Raw genomic sequence first — 17,500 nt, forward strand, 5'->3', positions numbered from 1 at the left:
GGTCAAGGCTCTGTCTCTCTGTCTGTCTCTGTCTGTCTGTCTCTCTGTCTCTGTCTCTGTCTCTCTGTCTCTGTCTCTCTCTCTCTCTCTCTCTCTCTCTCTCTCTCTCTCTCTCTCTCTCTCACTCACTCACTCACTCTCTCTCTCTCTCTCTCTCTCTCTCTCTCTCTCTCTCTCTCTCTCTCTCTCTCTCACTCTCTCTCTCTTCTCTCTCTCTCTCTCTCTCTCTCTCTCTCTCTCTCTCTCTCTCTCTCTCTCTCTCTCTCTCTCTCTCTCCAGCCACGCTAATTTAGCGTGGTTGGTAACGGGGGGAGGGGGAGAGAGCGAGAGAACGAGAGAGAGAGAGAAAGAGAAAGAGAGAGAAAGAGAAAGAGAAAGAGTAAGAGAAAGAGAGATAGATGGATGGAAAAATTGCCATAGAAAATTCTTGGCTGAAGAAAGGTCATCGGGAACACTAGAAGGGCAGTGCAAGGGATAACGAGGGGAGGGGGAAGGGGAGGGAAGGGGGCGAGAGTAGGCTTATTAGTCTGCAGCGGAAAGGGTTAAGTAGGGGGGAGGAGGGATGGAGGGAGAGAGGGTATAGGGGAGAGAAAATATTCCTAAAAGTTGCTTACTTGTTACTCGAGACCCGCCCACCTTCCCCCCCCCCCTCCCCACCCTTCTTTCCCTATCACCCTACATCTTCCCCTATCACCCCCTACACACCCTACCTCCCCTGTCGAAAAAGGGTTTCAATGAGGAGGGGAGAGTGACATGGAAGCCCCCCCCCCCCCCCCCTCCGCCTTCCGTAGAGGATACCCGAAGCGAGGTGGAGAGGAGGGGGCGTGGCAACCTGACACCTTATTAGAGATTCTTAGGCCTTAGGACTTCGGAGGGAGGGGGAGAGGGGGAGGGGGGGAAATTGAATAGGGGGAAAATGGAGGGAGAAGGGGTGAAATGAAAGAGGGATAAGGGGAGGGAGATGGAGGGAGGAGGGGGGAGATGGAGGGAGGAGGGGGGAAAGGGGGGGGGAAAGATGGAGGGAAAAGGGGTGAAAGGAAGGAGGGATAAGGGGGGGGAGCTGGAGGGAGGAGGGGGGAAAGAAAGTGTGGAAGGGAAAGAAGGATGGGGGATGGGGGGTAGAAGGAGGGAGAAGGATAGGGGATAGGGGTGGTGGTGAAGGAAAAGGGGGATAGAAGGAAGGGATAGAGGGGATAGAGGGGATGGGGTGAAAGAAAGGGGGGAGAGGGAGGATGGAAGGAGAAAGAAGGAGGGGTGAATGTGGGACAGAAGGCCTCAGGGGGTGAGAGGATAGGGGTGGGGAGCATGAGGAGGGGATGGGAGAGGTGGGGGGAGGGAAGGGGGGAAAGGGTATAATTAAGAAAGAATAAGAAGGTAACGGAAGAAATAGGGGGAGGGGTGGATGGGGAGTTTAGGGGGGGGTTACGAAGAGGGGGAGAGAGGGGGAGAAGAAGAAGAAGAAGAAGATGATGAAGACCCATAGAAAAGTAGGGGGTTAAAGAGGGGGAGGGGAATGGAATGAAGGGGTGAGACTCAAGAGGTAATGAGACCCGTAGAAGGATAAAGGGGAGAAGGGAGAGAATTAAAGGGGGAAAGAAATTAAGGAAGGGAGGAAGGGTGGCGCGTTCGGTCAAGTCTGTCGGTCATTTGATCGGGTAAGTTGATAAGTCGGTGAGTCGATGAATAGATAAGTTATTCATTCATTTTATACATGGTAGAGAGAATAAAACCCACAATGCATTTTGGATTATTAAAAATCTTAGTGTCAATGCGGTATAATGTTAGAAAAAACACTGCATTTTGTTTTTTGTTCTACCTTAGTATCAATGCGGTATAGAGTGTTAGAAAAAAAACACAATGCATTTTGTTTTTTGGTGTTTCATCCTAAGTATCAATGTGATATAGTGTTAGAAAGAAACGCAATGCATTTTGTTTTTTGTTTTTTCATCCTAAGTATCAATGCGGTATAGTGTTAGAAAGAAACACAATGCATTTTGGATTTTTTTCAACCTTATCAACGTGGTATAGAAAAAAAAAACACAATGCATTTTTTTCTACCTTAGTAACAACGCGGTATAGTGTTTGAAAAAACAATGCATTTTGGCCCTAAAAAACAATGCATTTTTTTCTTTTTTCAACCTAGTAACAACGCGGTATAGAGTGTATTTTGGCTCTTTTTCTACCTTACTATCAACGCGATTTAGTGTAAAAAAATGCATTTTGGATTTTTTCTACCAAAGCATCAACTCGGTATAGTGTAAAAAAAAAAAAATGCATTTTTTTTCTATCTTAGTATTACCCTTCATTCATTTATGCGTCCGTTCCCGTTCTTCGAGACAAGGCAGGGAATCAGGACAGACAGACAGACAAAGAAAGAGGCAAACAGACACTAAGATCCAGACAGACAGACAGGAAGATGCTTGTTTCCTCTCGCCTTCTCCTCGAAAGAAGAGGGACCAGGGAGAAAGCACGCCTCCCCCATCGCCTCCCCCTCACCCCCCTCCCTCGCTCCTCATCCCCCTCCATCACTCACCCCCATCCCTCTCTATCGCCCCTCATCCCCCTTCCTTCCCCTCATCTCTCTCCCACGCTCCTCACCCCTCATCCCCTCTCTCACTCCCCTCCTCATCCCCTCCCTCACCCTCACCTCCTCCCTCACTCTTCCCCCTCCCCTCCCCCTCCTCACCCCTCATCCCCTCCCTCTCCATCACCCCTCACCTCCCTCCCTCACTCTTCCCCCTCCCCCTCCCCCTCCTCACTCCTCATCCCCCTCCCTTACCGTCACCCCTCACCCCGCTCCCTCACTCCTCCCCCTCCCCCTCCCTTGGCTCCGTAGCCTGGCAGTGGAGTGAGAAGAGCATTGCTGAGTCACGTATCACGGTGGCCATCTTGACATACCTCTCTCTCCCTCGCCCTCTCATGCTCTTTCTCTCTCATTCTTTTTCTCATTTTTTTATTTTTCTCGCTTGCATGCCCTTTCTTTATTTTTTATTATTTTTTATTGATTTATTTTGTTTTATGTTTGTGTGGGGGGTGGGGGGCGTGTGTATGTGTGTGTGTGTGTGTGTGTGTGTGTGTGTGTGTGAGTGTGTGTGAGTGTGTTTGTCTGACTTGGCGTTTATTATCTTTTCTTTTCCATTTTTCCATCCAATCTCTCTGATTTCTCTCTCTCTCTCTCTTTAATCTCCCTCTCTCTCTCTTTCTCTCTCTCTCTCTCTCTCTCTCTCTCTCTCTCTCTCTCTCTCTCTCTCTCTCTCTCTCTCTCTCTCTCTCTTGCCCCCTCTCTCCCTCTCCCTCCCTCTCTCCCTCTCTTCCTCTCTTCCTCTCTCCCTCTCTCCCTCTATATAGCAATTCCCATCATTCTCCCTTCTTTTCTCTCTCCCTCCATCCCTCTCCCGCACCTCCCCCCCGCCCTCAGCCCCCCACCACCTCACCTCACCGCATATTCTCCTCGTAAGAAGCTCAATAAAGAGAAGGAAAAAATAAAGGTGTATACAAAACACCAAGCCACGCCCACTTACGGCAGTCCCCCTCGTGAAGCCTCTCGAGTAGCTAAGGGGGATGCGTGTTGTAGGGGTTAAGGGGGGTGTAGGGGGGTAGATAGGGGGAGGGGTAGTGGTTGGGGGTTGATAGAGGGAGGGGGAGGTAGGGGATGGGAATGGGGTGATGGTAGGAAGGGTGGAGGGGACGATTGTAGGAGTGATGGGGGTGGGAATGGGGTGATGGTAGATAAAGGGAAGGGGAGGTAGGGGGTGGGAATGGAGTGATGGAGGAAGGGGGAGGGAGAGGGGGACGATTGTAGGAGTGATGGGGGGTACTGGGGGTGGGGATATGGGTATATATAGGGGGAGGGGGAGGTAGGGGGTGGGAATGAGGTGATGGAGGAAGGGGAGGGAGAGGGGACGATTGTAGGAGTGATGGGGGTACTGGGGTGGGGGTATGGGGGTAGATACGGGGAGGGGGAGGTAGGGGGTGGGAATGGGGTGATGGAGGAAGGGGGAGGGAGGGGGACGCTTGTAAGAGTGATGGGAATGTTGGAATGGGTTGAGATGGGCGGGATTTGGGATTGGTTGGGGAGTTGGGGAGACGTGGGGAGTGTGGTGGGGAGGTGACAAGGCGGTAGGATATGGGTGAGGGGAAGGAGGGATGGTATAGAAGGATAGAATGGGGGGATAGGGATTGGGTAGAAGGATAGAATGGGGGGATAGGGATTGTAGGATAAGGGTGGGAGTGGTATGAGGGGATGAACGTGCAATATGCTGGTAATGGGGCCTGTTTTTTCCTTCTCTTTACCCCCTTTATTTATTATTCTTTATTGATTTTTATTCCCTTTTCCCCTCATCCTTTCATTTGTTTTAGAACTGTGATCCTCATTTTTTAAAATCGTTATCTTTATTGTTTTTCTCACAAGTATGCTACCCTATCTTGTCTCTCTTCTACCTACCATTTATCATTTTTTTTCCATCTCCACCCTTTATCTCCTTGTTTTTTCACGTATGATGTCCTTTCTTGTCTCTCTTCTAATTCCTATTTATCAAATCTTCATCTGCGCCCTTTACCTCCTTGTTTTTTCACGTTTAATGTCCTCTCTTGCCTCTCTTCTACCTCCCATTTATCAAATCTTCTTTATCTCCATATCTCTTCTAATTCCCATTTATCAAATCTTCTTCATCTCCACCCTTTACCTCCTTGTCTTTTTCCCCCACGTATGCAATGCCCTCTCTTGTCTCTCTTCTACCTCCCATATTTATTCGCCTACCTCCCTCTTCCCTCCTTATATCGACGACCGCTTTCCCCTCCGCGCGTTTTCTAGGCTTCCCTGTGTGTTTATCTACCGGGGGATTGTTATCAGTCTTATCTCCCTGGCTGATACCGCGGGCAGATAAGCACGGGATTGGGAAAGGAGATGAGGGCACGGGGGCAAGGAGCAGGTGACGGGGGGAGGGGGGTAAGGGGGTGAGGGGGGGTAAGGAGCTAGTGTCGGGGGGAGGGGGCAGGGGGTAAGGGGCAAGTGACGGGGGGAGGGTGGCAGGGGGCTAGGGAGCAAGTGACGGGGGGAGGGGGACAGGGGGTAAGGGGCAAGTGACGGGGGGAGGGGGAATGGGGTAAGGGCAAGTGACGGAGGGAGGGGGACAGGGGGGTAAGGGGCAAGTGACGGAGAGAGGGGGGCAGGGGGTAAGGGGCAAGTGACGGGTGAAGGGGGGGGCAGGGGGTAAGGGGCATGTGGAGGGGGGAGGGGGTGGAGTAGGGGACATGGGGTAGGGAGAGGTGGCAGGGTCCAGCTGAGAGGGGACAGAGGATAGAGGACAGAGGACAGGGAACAGGGGACAGGAGACAGATGACAGGGAACAGGGGTTATGCGACAGGGGACAGTGGACAGTGGACAGGGGACAGTGGACAGGGGACAAGGGACAGATGCCAGGGGACAGGTGAAAGGGGACAGAGAACAAGCAGAAGTGGTTCAGAACAGGTGGGAGAGGGCATGGTGCAGGGGACAGATGAGAGGGTACAGGTGACAGAGGACAAGGGAGAAGGGGAAGAGGATAACCGAGACAGGGTATGAGGCAAGGCACGTGTTAGAAAGTGCCCGGGGCAGGAACAGGTGGCAGGGCACAGGTGAGAGAGAGCATAGGGCAGGGACAGGTGGCAGAACCCAGAAAAGAGGGGTCACAAAAGAGGGGACATTGGCAAAACAGACCAACATAGGGTGTGAATGGGTACTCCCCTGCCCTCTGCCCTCCTACGGGAGAAAGGGAGGGGGGAGGGAATTGTGCGTGCGACGACTGCGGCAGGGGAAGGGGAGGAGGGAGGGAAGGGTGCGTGCGACGACTGCGGCAGGGGAAGGGGAGGAGGGAGGGTAGGGTGCGGGCGACGACTGCAGCAGGAAGGGAGAGGGAGGGAAGGGTGCGGGCGACGACTGCGGCAGGGAAGGGGAGGAGGGAGGGGTAGGTTGGGGGGGACGACTGGGACGGGGGAAGGGGAGGAGGGAGGGAAGGGAGGGGGGGAGGACTGCGGCAGGGGAAGGGGAGGGGGGAGGGAAGGGTGCGGGCGGCGACTGCGGCAGGGGAAGGGGAGGAGGGAGGGGAGGGTGCGGGCGACGACTGCAGCAGGGGAAGGGGAGGAGGGAGGGAAGGGTGCGGGCGACGACTGCGGCAGGGGAAGGGGAGGAGGGAGGGTAGGGTGCGTGCGACGACTGCGGCAGGGGAAAGGGAGGAGGGAGGGTAGGGTGCGGGCGACGACTGCGGCAGGGGAAGGGGAGGAGGGAGGGTAGGGTGCGGGCGACGACTGCGGCAGGGGAAGGGGAGGAGGGAGGGAAGGGTGCGTGCGACGACTGCGGCAGGGGAAGGGGCATAGGAAGGGGAAGGGTGCGGGCGACAAGATGAAGACGGAAGCCACAAGAATCCGTGACGTATCCGTGACACGGGCTGCGGCTCCGCGGATCTCTCGGGTTACTTGCTCGCGCGGGGGCTAGAGTTACCCGTTACTCCTCCCCCCCCCTCCCTCTCAACCCCTCTCCCTTCCTTTCAGACCCTCTCCTCCCCCTCCCTCTCAACCCTCTCCCCTCCCTTCGACACCTCTCCCTCCCCTTCGCTCACCCTCTCCATCCTCCCTCTCCCCTCACCGCCTTTCCCTCCTCCCTCTCACCCCCTTCCCTTATCCCTCCCTCCTCCTCTCCCTTCCTTCCACCCCTTCCTTCTCCCTCCCCTCACCTCCCTCTCCCTTCCTTTCACTCCCTCTCCCTCCTCTCTTCACCACCTCTCCCTTCCCCTCACCTCTCCTCCCTCTCCCTCCCCCATCTCTCTCCCTACCCCATCTTCTCTCTCTCTCTCTCCCTTCCTTCTTTTCTTCCTATCCTTCTCTCATTCACCTTTCCTGCTTCCTTTGCTGTCATCCTCTCTCTTTCTTCCCATCTTCTATCTTTATCCCCCTCTCCTAACCATTCTCTCTCTCTTTCTTTCGCCTCGCCTCTCCCTTTTCCTTTTCCTGCCTTTCGCCCTCTCCCTTTCCTTCCACCTCCCCTTTGTCTATTCTACTTCTCCATCTCCTTCTTTCCTTTCTCATCCTCTCTCTCTCTTCCACTTTTCCTCCTTTTCCCTTTCACTTCCTGATAGTTTTCTTATATTTTCTGTCTCGTCTTGTCTTTCTCATTTTCTTTCTTTCTTTAACTTTTCTCTTTTTCCTTTATTCTCATCTTTTCACTTCACTCATTATCCTTCCCCCTCTCTTCTCTTTTCTCTCTCCTCTTTTTTTCTTTCTCTCCTCTCTCCGTCCTCTGCTTCTTTCTCTTCCCCCTCTCCATTCTCCTCTTTCTTCTTTCTTTCCTCTCCCTCTTCCTGTTCCTCCTTTCTCCCTCACCCTTTCCTCTCATTTTCCCTTTCCCTCTAACTCTTCCTGTTTCCTCTATCTCCCTTTCTCTCTCTCCCTCTCCCTCTTCGCCTCATTTTCCCTCTCCCCCAAACTCTTCTTGCTCCTCCCCTCTTCCTCTCCGTCTCATTTTCCTTCTCCCTCTATTTCTTTCTCTCACTCCTCCCTCTCTCTTCCATCCTCTACCTCTACCTCTCATTCCCCTCTTTCCCCTCCTTCTTCCTCTCCTCCTTCCTCTCCTTCTTCTTATCTTCCACTCTCTTCCCATTCCCTCTCTTCTGATTCTCATCTCTTTCTCCTCTTCTCTCCCTTTCAGCACGTCTTCAACTTGATTTCGCCCTGTTTCGCCTCATCCTGGCCGCAACCCAGATTATCCCTTCTTTCTCTTTCTCTTTCTCTTTTGTGCAGGATTTTTTCCTTTTCCCTTTCCGTTCCCTCTCATTTTTTATTTATTTATTTATTTATTTTTTACTTGTCTTTGGTGTCTCGTTCTCTCTCTTTTCGCTTGGAGTAGAGAGAAAGAAAGGAGGAAAGAGGTCAAAGAGGAATAAAATTAAACGAAAAATCGAAGGCTTGAAGGAAGGGATCCCCTCCTCTCTCTCTCTCTCTCTCTCTCTCTCTCTCTCTCTCTCTCTCTCTCTCTCTCTCTCTCTCTCTCTCTCTCTCTCTCTCTCTCTCTCTCTCTCTCTCTCTCTCCCTCTCTCTCTCCCTCTCTCTCCCTCCCTCTCTCTCCCTCCCTCTCCTCCCTCCCTCCCTCCCTCCCTCCCTCCCTCCCTCCCCCTCCCCCTCTCTCCCTCCTCCTCCCTCCTCTCCCTCTCCTCCCTCCCTCCCTCCTTCCTCCCCCTGCTCCTCCTCTCTTCCTCCCTCCTCCTCCTCTCTCTTTTCCTTCCTCCTTACCTCCATCCCTCTCATCCTCCTTCCTCTCCCATCTTGTCTCTTTTCCTTCCTCCATCCATCTCTCCCTCCTTCCTCTCTCTTCCTCTCTCTTTTCCTTCCTCCATCCATCTCTCTCTCCTTCCTCTTCCTTCCTCTCTCTTTTCCTTCCTCCATCCATCTCTCCCTCCCTCTCTCTTTTCCTTCCTCCATCCATCTCTCCCTCCTTCCTTTCCCTTCCTCTCCCTTTTCCTTCCTCCATCCATCTCTCCCTCCTTCCTCTCCCTTCCCCTCTCTTTTCCTTCCTCCTTCTTTCCATTCCTTTACGTCTGTTGCGCAATGCAGAGGAAGCTGGCCTAGGAACGGAAAGGGTACACGGGTGAGGTAGACTTTTAAGATTCTGAGGATTTTTTTTTATCGGGAGAGGGGGGTGGGGGATGGGGGGTGGGGGTGAACGGGTTGTTAGGCGCTGGAATAGATGGAGTTGATGGATTGGTGGTTGGTGAGCGCCCCCTTTCCGCTCATTTTCCCGTCCCTCCTTTTCAATTGCTTTCTGTTCTTCTCGGTATCCTTCTCTCTCTCCTGTTTTTTTTTCCTCTTGCTCCTCTCTCCTCCTTCACTTCCCCTTCCTTCTTACCTTCCTCCCTTTTTACCCCTCCCCTCTTCCTATTCCCCCCTCTTCTACTCCACATTCCCTCTCCCTCTCTCATCCTCCACACTGCCTCCCCTTTCCCTTTCCCCCATTCCTCCATCCCCTCTCCCTCCCCTTCTTACCTTCCCCCTCCCACCCCCTCTTCTCCTCCTCCACGTTTCCCCTCCCCATTCCCCCCTCTCCTCCTCTTAACTTCCCCCTTCCCCCTCCCTCCCTCCCCTTCCCCCTCTCCTCCTCCTAACTTCCCCTTCCCCCTCCCTCCCTCCCCTTCCCCCTCTCCTCCTAACTTCCCCCTCCCTCCTCCCTCCCTCCCCTTCCCTCCTCCCTTCTTCCCCCTCCCCCCTCTTCCCCAAGCAAGATGTCATGCCTCCGTAGTAACATACGAGGCTGACAAGCTTCGAAAATTTAATGCCTCAGCACATGTATTTCTTTCTTTTTTTCTTTCATTTTTTTCCAACATGACACCGTTGAGTGCTTTGTCACCCGTCAGAGCCAATTAAAATAAATTTTGGTGGTCGTCCTTTTTCATGTTTTTATTAAGAGGTCTGTTAATGTTCTACATATTTGAGAAAATGGTAATATATTGTTTGTTAACCGTACCCAACCATAACGCAGTTTAATAATATTTGAGAAAATAATAATATATTGTTTGTTAACCGCACCCAACCATAACGCAGTTTAATAATATTTGAGAAAATAATAATATATTGTTTGTTAACCGTACCCAACCATAACAATATGATAATTACTGTTTTACAATTTTTCTTCGTAAATCCTGCTCATCTTTCATAACACAATAGGATAATTACTGTTTTTTAAATCGTAAATCCCACTCATGAAGAACAGATCATCACTCAGACACCGCAGGCGATTCTGATCCCAACAGCCAGCGCTCTCAGCTAATCCGGCGACCCTCCTCCCGCAGGTGCAGACGCGGCTGGAGAATCCGACCTTCTACCACGTCCTCCAGTCGCAGCGTCGGCAGGTGCTCCAGTTCCTGTCGGGCAGCGGCTCCCCAGGGGACGCTTCGGGCTCCGGACCCCCCCACCCCAACCACCCGCCCGCCTGGCCCCACTCCGACCCCGGGGTGGCCATGAAGCCTACGCATCCCGGTAAGGCGCCGCGACTGCTGGGGAAAAGTTCCGGCGCGAGCTGCTTGTTATGTAGGCCTATGGGCGTCAGTTCCTTATGCGGTTCTTGCGTCGGGAGGTTCGGAATTCTGCGAGCCTGTTCGGGGAACTTTTGCTCTGGGCGTTTTCCCAGTATTTCTCCTTGCTCTTGCATGATGCGTTCAGTTGCAAACAGATAAATAATGGATTAACTGGTTTTTTGTATTTGGTTCAATATCTAGCAATGCATTTAAATGTTATATATCCGCCATGCAAGCCATAGTAATTTTTGTTGGAGGCAGTTCGCCCATGAATAGTCATCTCACTCAGGCCTAATACAAATGAAGGCGGTCAGCTCGAGAGCAGGAATTGGGATTCACAAGTCACCTCAGGGCAGGACGCCGCTTCCTCTTCGCGGCGCCCTTAAAGGGGCTGCGGCCTCGCTGCTGCCGTTCCTCATTTCTTAAAGGGGCTGCAGGCCGCCTTCGCCCTCACGCCAGGCCCCTTGTCCGGGCAGGAGCCCTCAGCTCTCCCTTGCACCCGCGCCACAGGCTGTGCGAGGAGCCTTTGCCTTTCCTGCAGCCCCTCCCGAGGTCTCACGCCCGCTCCCCTGTTGCAGGTGCGCCCAACGCGAGCACGAGCGGCGCGGGCGGCAGCAGCAGCAGCGTGGGCGGCGCCGTGGCCGTGTCGGCGCCCCGAGTGCTGGCGCGCGGCCCTTGCTCCCCGGAGGCGGCCTCCACCTCCCGCACGGCCGCCTCCACGCCCGCGCCCTCCACCGCCCCCGCCTCCGTCGTCTCCTCCGTCATCTCGTCGTCGGCCGCCTCGCTCTCCGATGCCTCTGAGGTGAGTACCCCGGGATGGTTCCTCTTCGGCGCCTGCGGCTGCCTTGGGCGGCTCGGCCACGTGGGTCAGCGGGAGGGGAGAAGCAGCACGCACGCACACACACACACACACACACACACACACACACACACACACACACACACACACACACACACACACACACACACACACACACACACACACACACACACACACACACACACACATTCGAAACATCCTTCTCTCAAGCAAAAAAAAAAAAAAAAAAAAAAAAAAAAGCGCTAATACTGCGCTGATTTACAGAACCCGCGTGTTTGTTGTGTATTGATTGCGACGGGAAAGTCTGACTCCCGTTTTCTTTGTCCGCGTTCCATTCGGTGCATCAAGATCCCTTCGGCTTTACGTTTGATCTTCGTAAGGATGAATTTCCGAGTTTTGCTTCTCAGTGTTTATAAACTGCCTTTGTTTATTTTTATCTCGTTTTATTTTAGAAGAAGAAGGAGGAAAAAATGTGCATGCAACCTGGATATTTGCGTCATTTGGGTGGTTTGTGGATGTAAACAAAGGGATCAGGAATGTAAACAAACGTGCGAGAGTAGAACATGTCAACAAAGCGAACTGCGTGCATGGAAATAGAAGTGGGAGGGAGGGGGAGAAGAGGGGGAAGGGGGAGGGGGAGGGAGTGGGGAGGTGAGGTGGGAGGGGGCGTGGGAGGTAGATTATGGGGGAAGGGGAGTGGGGGGTAGATTAGGAGGGGAGGAGAGTGGGAAGGGGAGGGGAGTGGGAAGGTGAGGGGGAGGGGAGGGGGGGGGATTAGAGGAAAGCTCAGGGAAACAAAGGAAAGGGTAAAAGGAGAAAGGAAGAAATACAAGAATAGGGAAGAGTGAAATTAGGCGAAATAATGTAGATAGAAAGGCAAAATAAGAAGAGGAAATGAGAAGGAGAGAGAGAGGACGAGGAAATGAGGAGAGAGGAAGAGGAAATGAGGAGAGAGGAAGAGGAAATGAGGAGAGAGGGAAAGAGAGGGGAAGAGGAAAGGAGGAGAGAGGAATAAGAAAGAAAGAGGGACAGGGAGAGAGAGACGAAAAGTTATAAAAAGAGGTAATGGAAAGAGATAGAGGAGAGGAAGAGGAAGGGAAAGGAAGAGGGAGGGGAAGCGAATGAGAGATGGACAGATAGATAGAAAGGGGGGGGGGGGGTGGAAAACTTGCCAACCACCTGTGGCAGAGTTTCAGTACTGGGTCAATCTTCGTCGTACTATTTCTCGCTGACTCGCTCCTCGGCCTCGTCCCCTTGCAGTTTCTCTCTCTGTCTGTCAGTATGTCTCTCTCTCTCTCTCTCTCTCTCTCTCTCTCTCTCTCTCTCTCTCTCTCTCTCTCTCTCTCTCTCTCTCTCTCTCTCTCTCTCTCTCTCTCTCTCTTTCTCTCTCTCCCTCCCTCCCTCCCTCTCCCCTCCCCCTCCCTCCCTCCCCATCCCCTCCCTCCCTCCCTCCTCCCCCTCTCTCTCTCTCTCTCTCACACACACACACACACACACACACACCCTCCCACACACACACACACACACACACACACCTCCCTCCCTCCACACACACACCCACACACACAAACACGCGCGCCCTTCCCTTCGAGAGCAGAAGAACAAGCCAATAAGCAGAGCGTTCATCGGCCTGATTAAGAGCCTATAATAAGCCGCGTTGAGGGGGCGGCGAGCCAGGGAAAATGTTGCTGCTCCCTGGGCATGCGTAATAGCCCCCTCTCCCTCCCCCCCCCACCCCACCATAGGCTATACCCCTTGTCTATCTACTCTCTTGGTCTCTCCCTTCTCTCTATCCTTGGTGTCTATTCCTTGTCTATCTACTCTCTTTGTCTCGCTCTTCTTCCTATCCTTGGTGTCTATTCCTTGTTTATCTACTCTCTTTGTCTCGCTCTTCTTCCTATCCTTGGTGTATATTCCTTGTTTATCTACTTTCTTGGTCTCGCTCTTCTTCCTATCCTTGGTGTCTATTCCTTGTCTATCTACTCTCTTGGCCTCTCCCTCCCCCCTCCTCATGCTCTCTACCCTCTGTCCTCCACCTCCCTCCCATACTCTCAACCCCCCCTGCCCTCTCATTCTCTCTTTCCCCATGTTCGCCCACCACACCCCTCCCCCTATCCTCGCCCCCACCCCACCCCTGTAACTTCGTCGATAAATGCTGGCCGCCCCCGCTTCATCCCCTCCTCCCCCTCCTCTCCTCCCTCCTTCCCTTCCCTTCCCTCCCTCCCTTCCCTCCCTTCGCGCCGCCCTGGTTTAAAGTTGAATTGTGTTCTTTGGTCTCCCTTGGTGTTCATTGAGGGCCTGGCGTTGCTCTCCCCTTATTGGTCGGTTGATTGAGTGGTCCTCAAGGCAGGGGGGGGGTGAGGGAGTAGGAGAGGGAGGAGAAAGGGAGGGGGAGAGAGGGACTGGGAAGGGGGGAGGGGGAAGGAGAGAGGGAGGGGGAAGGCGAAAGGGGGGAGGGAGAGAGGGATGAGGACGGGGAAAGGGAGAGAGAGGGAGAGAGGGAGGGGGAAGGGGAGAGAAGGAGAGAGGGAGGGGAGAGGGAGAGAGGGATGGGGAAGAGGGGAGAGTGGGAAGCAGGAGAAGGGGGGTTGGTTGAAATTCGAGGGATAGGGATATTGGAGGTGGAGGGCGAGCTCTGGGGTGGAGTGGTAGAGCGACGTCGAGTGTGGAGCGGCGTCGTCTCGGGGCTTTCGTCGATATCGCTCCGAATCACGCCCACTGTTCGCTTCTCTCTCTCTCTCTCTCTCTTGTTCGCTCGCTCTCTCTCTCTCTCTCTCTCTCTCTCTCTCTCTCTCTCTCTCTCTCTCTCTCTCTCTCTCTCTCTCTCTCTCTCTCTCTCTCCTTCATAAGCATTAGTTACACCCCATTAACATCATGCCTGTTGTCATGCACTCGGCAAGGGAGGGAAAGGAGGGATAAAGTGCGCGTATGTGTGGCTGTGTACGTCTGGCGCGCGTACACCGTCTGTCCGTGCTTGGGGCGACCGATCTACCGTCCACCTCGTCGCCTGCACGGGAGGGAGGGGCCGCATGCGCAAGCAGGGCCGACGGAGAGCCGTAGTACTATCGTCGTCTTGCTCATCGATTGCAGGGATGAATGGCGCTGCTCGGGATGTTGCAAAGCGAGACAAGACGGTCGGCTGTTTATTTCGATGTTACGGTTTCGTCTCGCGCTTTCCTTGCGTCGCGGTTCTCCTCCTCGCCCCCTCCTCCTCCTCCACCCTCCTCGTCCGCTCGCTTTCGCGCCCTCTCGCTTTCCCCTCGCTCACCCTCCCCTCCCTCCCTCCCTCCCTCCCTACCACCCTCCGCCTCGCCCTCCGTCCCTCCCTCCCTGTATCCGAGGTTTCCCCTCGCCTCCCACGCCTGGCTCTCAGTGCCTTCCCTCGCGTCCTTGTGGAAACCTCCTCCCGCTCCTGCTGTGACGCGGTGCCTGCCTTCCAGTGCCATGAGGTGCCCGTCGGAGGCCTCGCGTCTTCCGTAGTGCCAGTGGGTTGTTTCTCGTGTCATGCCACCATTTACTCGTGCAAGGTCACGTGGTGTCCTGCTCCCTCCCCTTGCCCCCCTCGCCCCCCTGCCTTCGATCCTACCGAAGTGCGGTTTTGGGAGCTGCTTCGCCCAGTGCCAGGGCTGGCGCGCCCGCCCGCCTTCAGTGCCTACTCGTCGCGCAGTGCCATATATCCTGAGCGTTGGCAGTGACACCACGAGCCCAGGAGAGCCAGTGCCGCCAGTGCCAACAGTGCCGACGTAGCGGAAACGCCCTCTTCGATGTGGTTATTCCGCCGCGCTCAGCCTCCCAGCGGCCAGAGGAAGCCACCCGCCCTTCTCCCCGCAATACGCCTAAAGAGCACCGTGTGTCAACCGTGTCATGTGTCACCCGTGCCGTGTGTCACCCATACCATGTGCCAACCGCCTCACGCACCCCCTCAAGAAGCGCCCCAGTGACAGGGGTACACACCACCATATGCATGCCTTCCGTACCTATCCTCTCCCCCTTCTAACGGTGCCACGGCGAGGCGCTGACCCCCTAGCGCTGTAACCCGCCCTGAAGGTGAGTCGAGGCTGGAGAGGAGCTCGGTGTCACTTCGCGGGCGGCCGTGCTATTGACCCGCCGCCGCCGCCCGCGCTCGCTGTGGGTTACGGGGCCGAGGCGGAGGGCGGGCGGCGAGGCGGAGGAGGCCCGAGGGTGCCCGAGGGCGCCGGCTCGACGCTCGGGCGGCTTGGGTTTTGCCTTCTGTTGGTTTGTTGTTTTTTGGTGATGGTATTGTTGTTATTGTTATTATTGTTATTATTGTTATTGTTATTATGATTATTGTTATTGTTATTATTGTTATTGTTATTATTATTATTGTTATTGTTATTATTGTTATTATTATTGTCATTGTTATTATTGTTATTGTTATTATTATTATAGTTATTGTTATTATTATTATTATTATTATTATTATTATTATTGTTATTATTGTTCTTGTTGTTATTGTTATTGTTATACTATTACTGTTATTATTATCATTACTGTCATTATTATTAGTAGTAATGATAATGAAAATGATAATGACAGTTATATTATTATAATGATTATCATCGTTATTATTATTATTGTTGTCATTATTATCATTATTATTACTATTATTATTATTATTGTTGTTATTATTATTGTCACTATATTTTTTATATTATTGTTATTGTTGCTGATGTTGTTAACATCATCATCGTCATCAATATCACGATCATCACTTTTATCATTATCATTACTAATTTCTTATCATTTTTGTTATTGTTGCTGTTGTTACTTTGGTATTATTATTTATTGTCATTGTTGTTATTCTTCTTATTATTATTATGATGATGATGATGATGATAATTATTATGATGGTTATCAATAGTATTATTACTTTAGTTATTATTGATGTTATTATTGTTATTATTATTATTATTAATGCTATTGTTATAGTTATTATTTTTATTACTATTCTTACTAATATTATTATTATTGTTATTATTGTTATTGGAATTGTTGTAATTATCATAGTCATTATTATTATTATAGTTATTATTATTATTATTGTTATTATTGTTATTATCATTTTTTATATTATTATTATTGCTATTATTGTTATTCTTATTATTATCATCATTATTATCAATATTGTTTTTATTTTTGTTGTACTTGTTGTGGTTATGATTTACTATTATTATTAATTTTTATTATTATTAATATTAGTATAATTATTATTTTTATTGTTTTGATCATTGTTATTGTTCATGTTATTATTATTTGTCATCAGTGTTATTGTTATAATTATTAAGTATTATTATTATTGTTGCTGGTGTAGTTGTTATTATTATTAATTGTATTTTTTATTATTGTTATTGTTGTTATTATTATTATTTTATCATTATTATTATTTTATTATTATTATTATTATTATTATTATTATTATTATTATTATTATTATTATTATTATTATTATTATTATTATTATTATTACATTGTTATTTATATTATTATTGTTGCTATTATTATTGTTATTAATATTATTATTGTTATTGTTATGCAACCTGTTTCCCAGTAATAGTAGTAATAGTAGAAGTACTTGTAGAACTAATAGTAGTAGTGATATAAGTAAACATTAATGTTAGGCCACTCATGCATTTAGTTTACAATTGTTTTGCATCATGTTAAGTGATACTCTTATCGGAGAATTTACGTAGAACATTTTCTTAATTAACGTGATAGTATTTTTATTGACTGATACTTTTTCTTAATCAGTATTAATATCTGTTTCGATATGACGTATTTTGATAGTGCGGACTGTAAACATCCGATGTTGAATTGTGTTTTATGTTATAGCTTGAAAAAAAGGTTGTGATTTGATGATTGTGAATTACTGGTTAATGATGATGATATTTGGATTGAAAAGGATTGTGATTTGATGATTGTGAATTAATGGTTAATGATGATATTTGGATTGAAAAAAATTGTGATTTGATGATTGTGAATTACTGGTTGTTAATGATGATATTTGGATTGAAAAGGGTTGTGATTTGATGATTATGAATTACTGGTTAATGATGATATTTGGATTGAAAAAGGTTGTGATTTGATGATTGTGAATTACTGGTTAATGATGATGATTGGATTGAAAAAGATTGTTATTTGATGATTGTGAATTACTGGTTAATGATGATGATTGGATTGAAAAAAATTGTGATTTGATGATTGTGAATTACTGGTTGTTAATGATGATATTTGGATTGAAAAGGGTTGTGATTTGATGATTATGAATTACTGGTTAATGATGATATTTGGATTGAAAAAGGTTGTGATTTGATGATTGTGAATTAATGGTTAATGATGATATTTGGATTGAAAAAGGTTGTGATTTGATGATTATTAATTACTGGTTAATGATGATTGGATTGAAAAGGGTTGTGATTTAATGATTATGAATTACTGGTTAATGATAATGATTGGATTGAAAAAAAAGTGATTTGATGATTGTGAATTACTGGTTGTTAATGATGATATTTGGATTGAAAAGGGTTGTGATTTGATGATTATGAATTACTGGTTAATGATGATAATTGGATTGTGATTATTGGTGGGGGAATGTGTAACTTGGTTGGTATGGTAACTTATA

The 17,500-nt window shown here is 49.8% G+C and overlaps 1 protein-coding gene across 3 annotated transcripts in view; it reads left to right on the forward strand.

The window, feature by feature from the left end:
• Mitf (transcription factor Mitf) overlaps nucleotides 1–17,500 on the forward strand; it is a 244,219-nt gene that overhangs the window by 89,654 nt on the left and 137,065 nt on the right. For all 3 annotated transcript variants that reach the window (XM_070134230.1, XM_070134229.1, XM_070134228.1), the window contains exons 3-4: nucleotides 9,816–10,002; nucleotides 10,619–10,842. In XM_070134230.1, the coding sequence (XP_069990331.1) occupies nucleotides 9,816–10,002; nucleotides 10,619–10,842 (411 nt within the window). The remainder of the gene's footprint in view (nucleotides 1–9,815; nucleotides 10,003–10,618; nucleotides 10,843–17,500) is intronic.

Source organism: Penaeus vannamei, chromosome 19 (genome assembly GCF_042767895.1).
Source record: "Penaeus vannamei isolate JL-2024 chromosome 19, ASM4276789v1, whole genome shotgun sequence".
Lineage (NCBI taxonomy): Eukaryota > Metazoa > Arthropoda > Malacostraca > Decapoda > Penaeidae > Penaeus > Penaeus vannamei.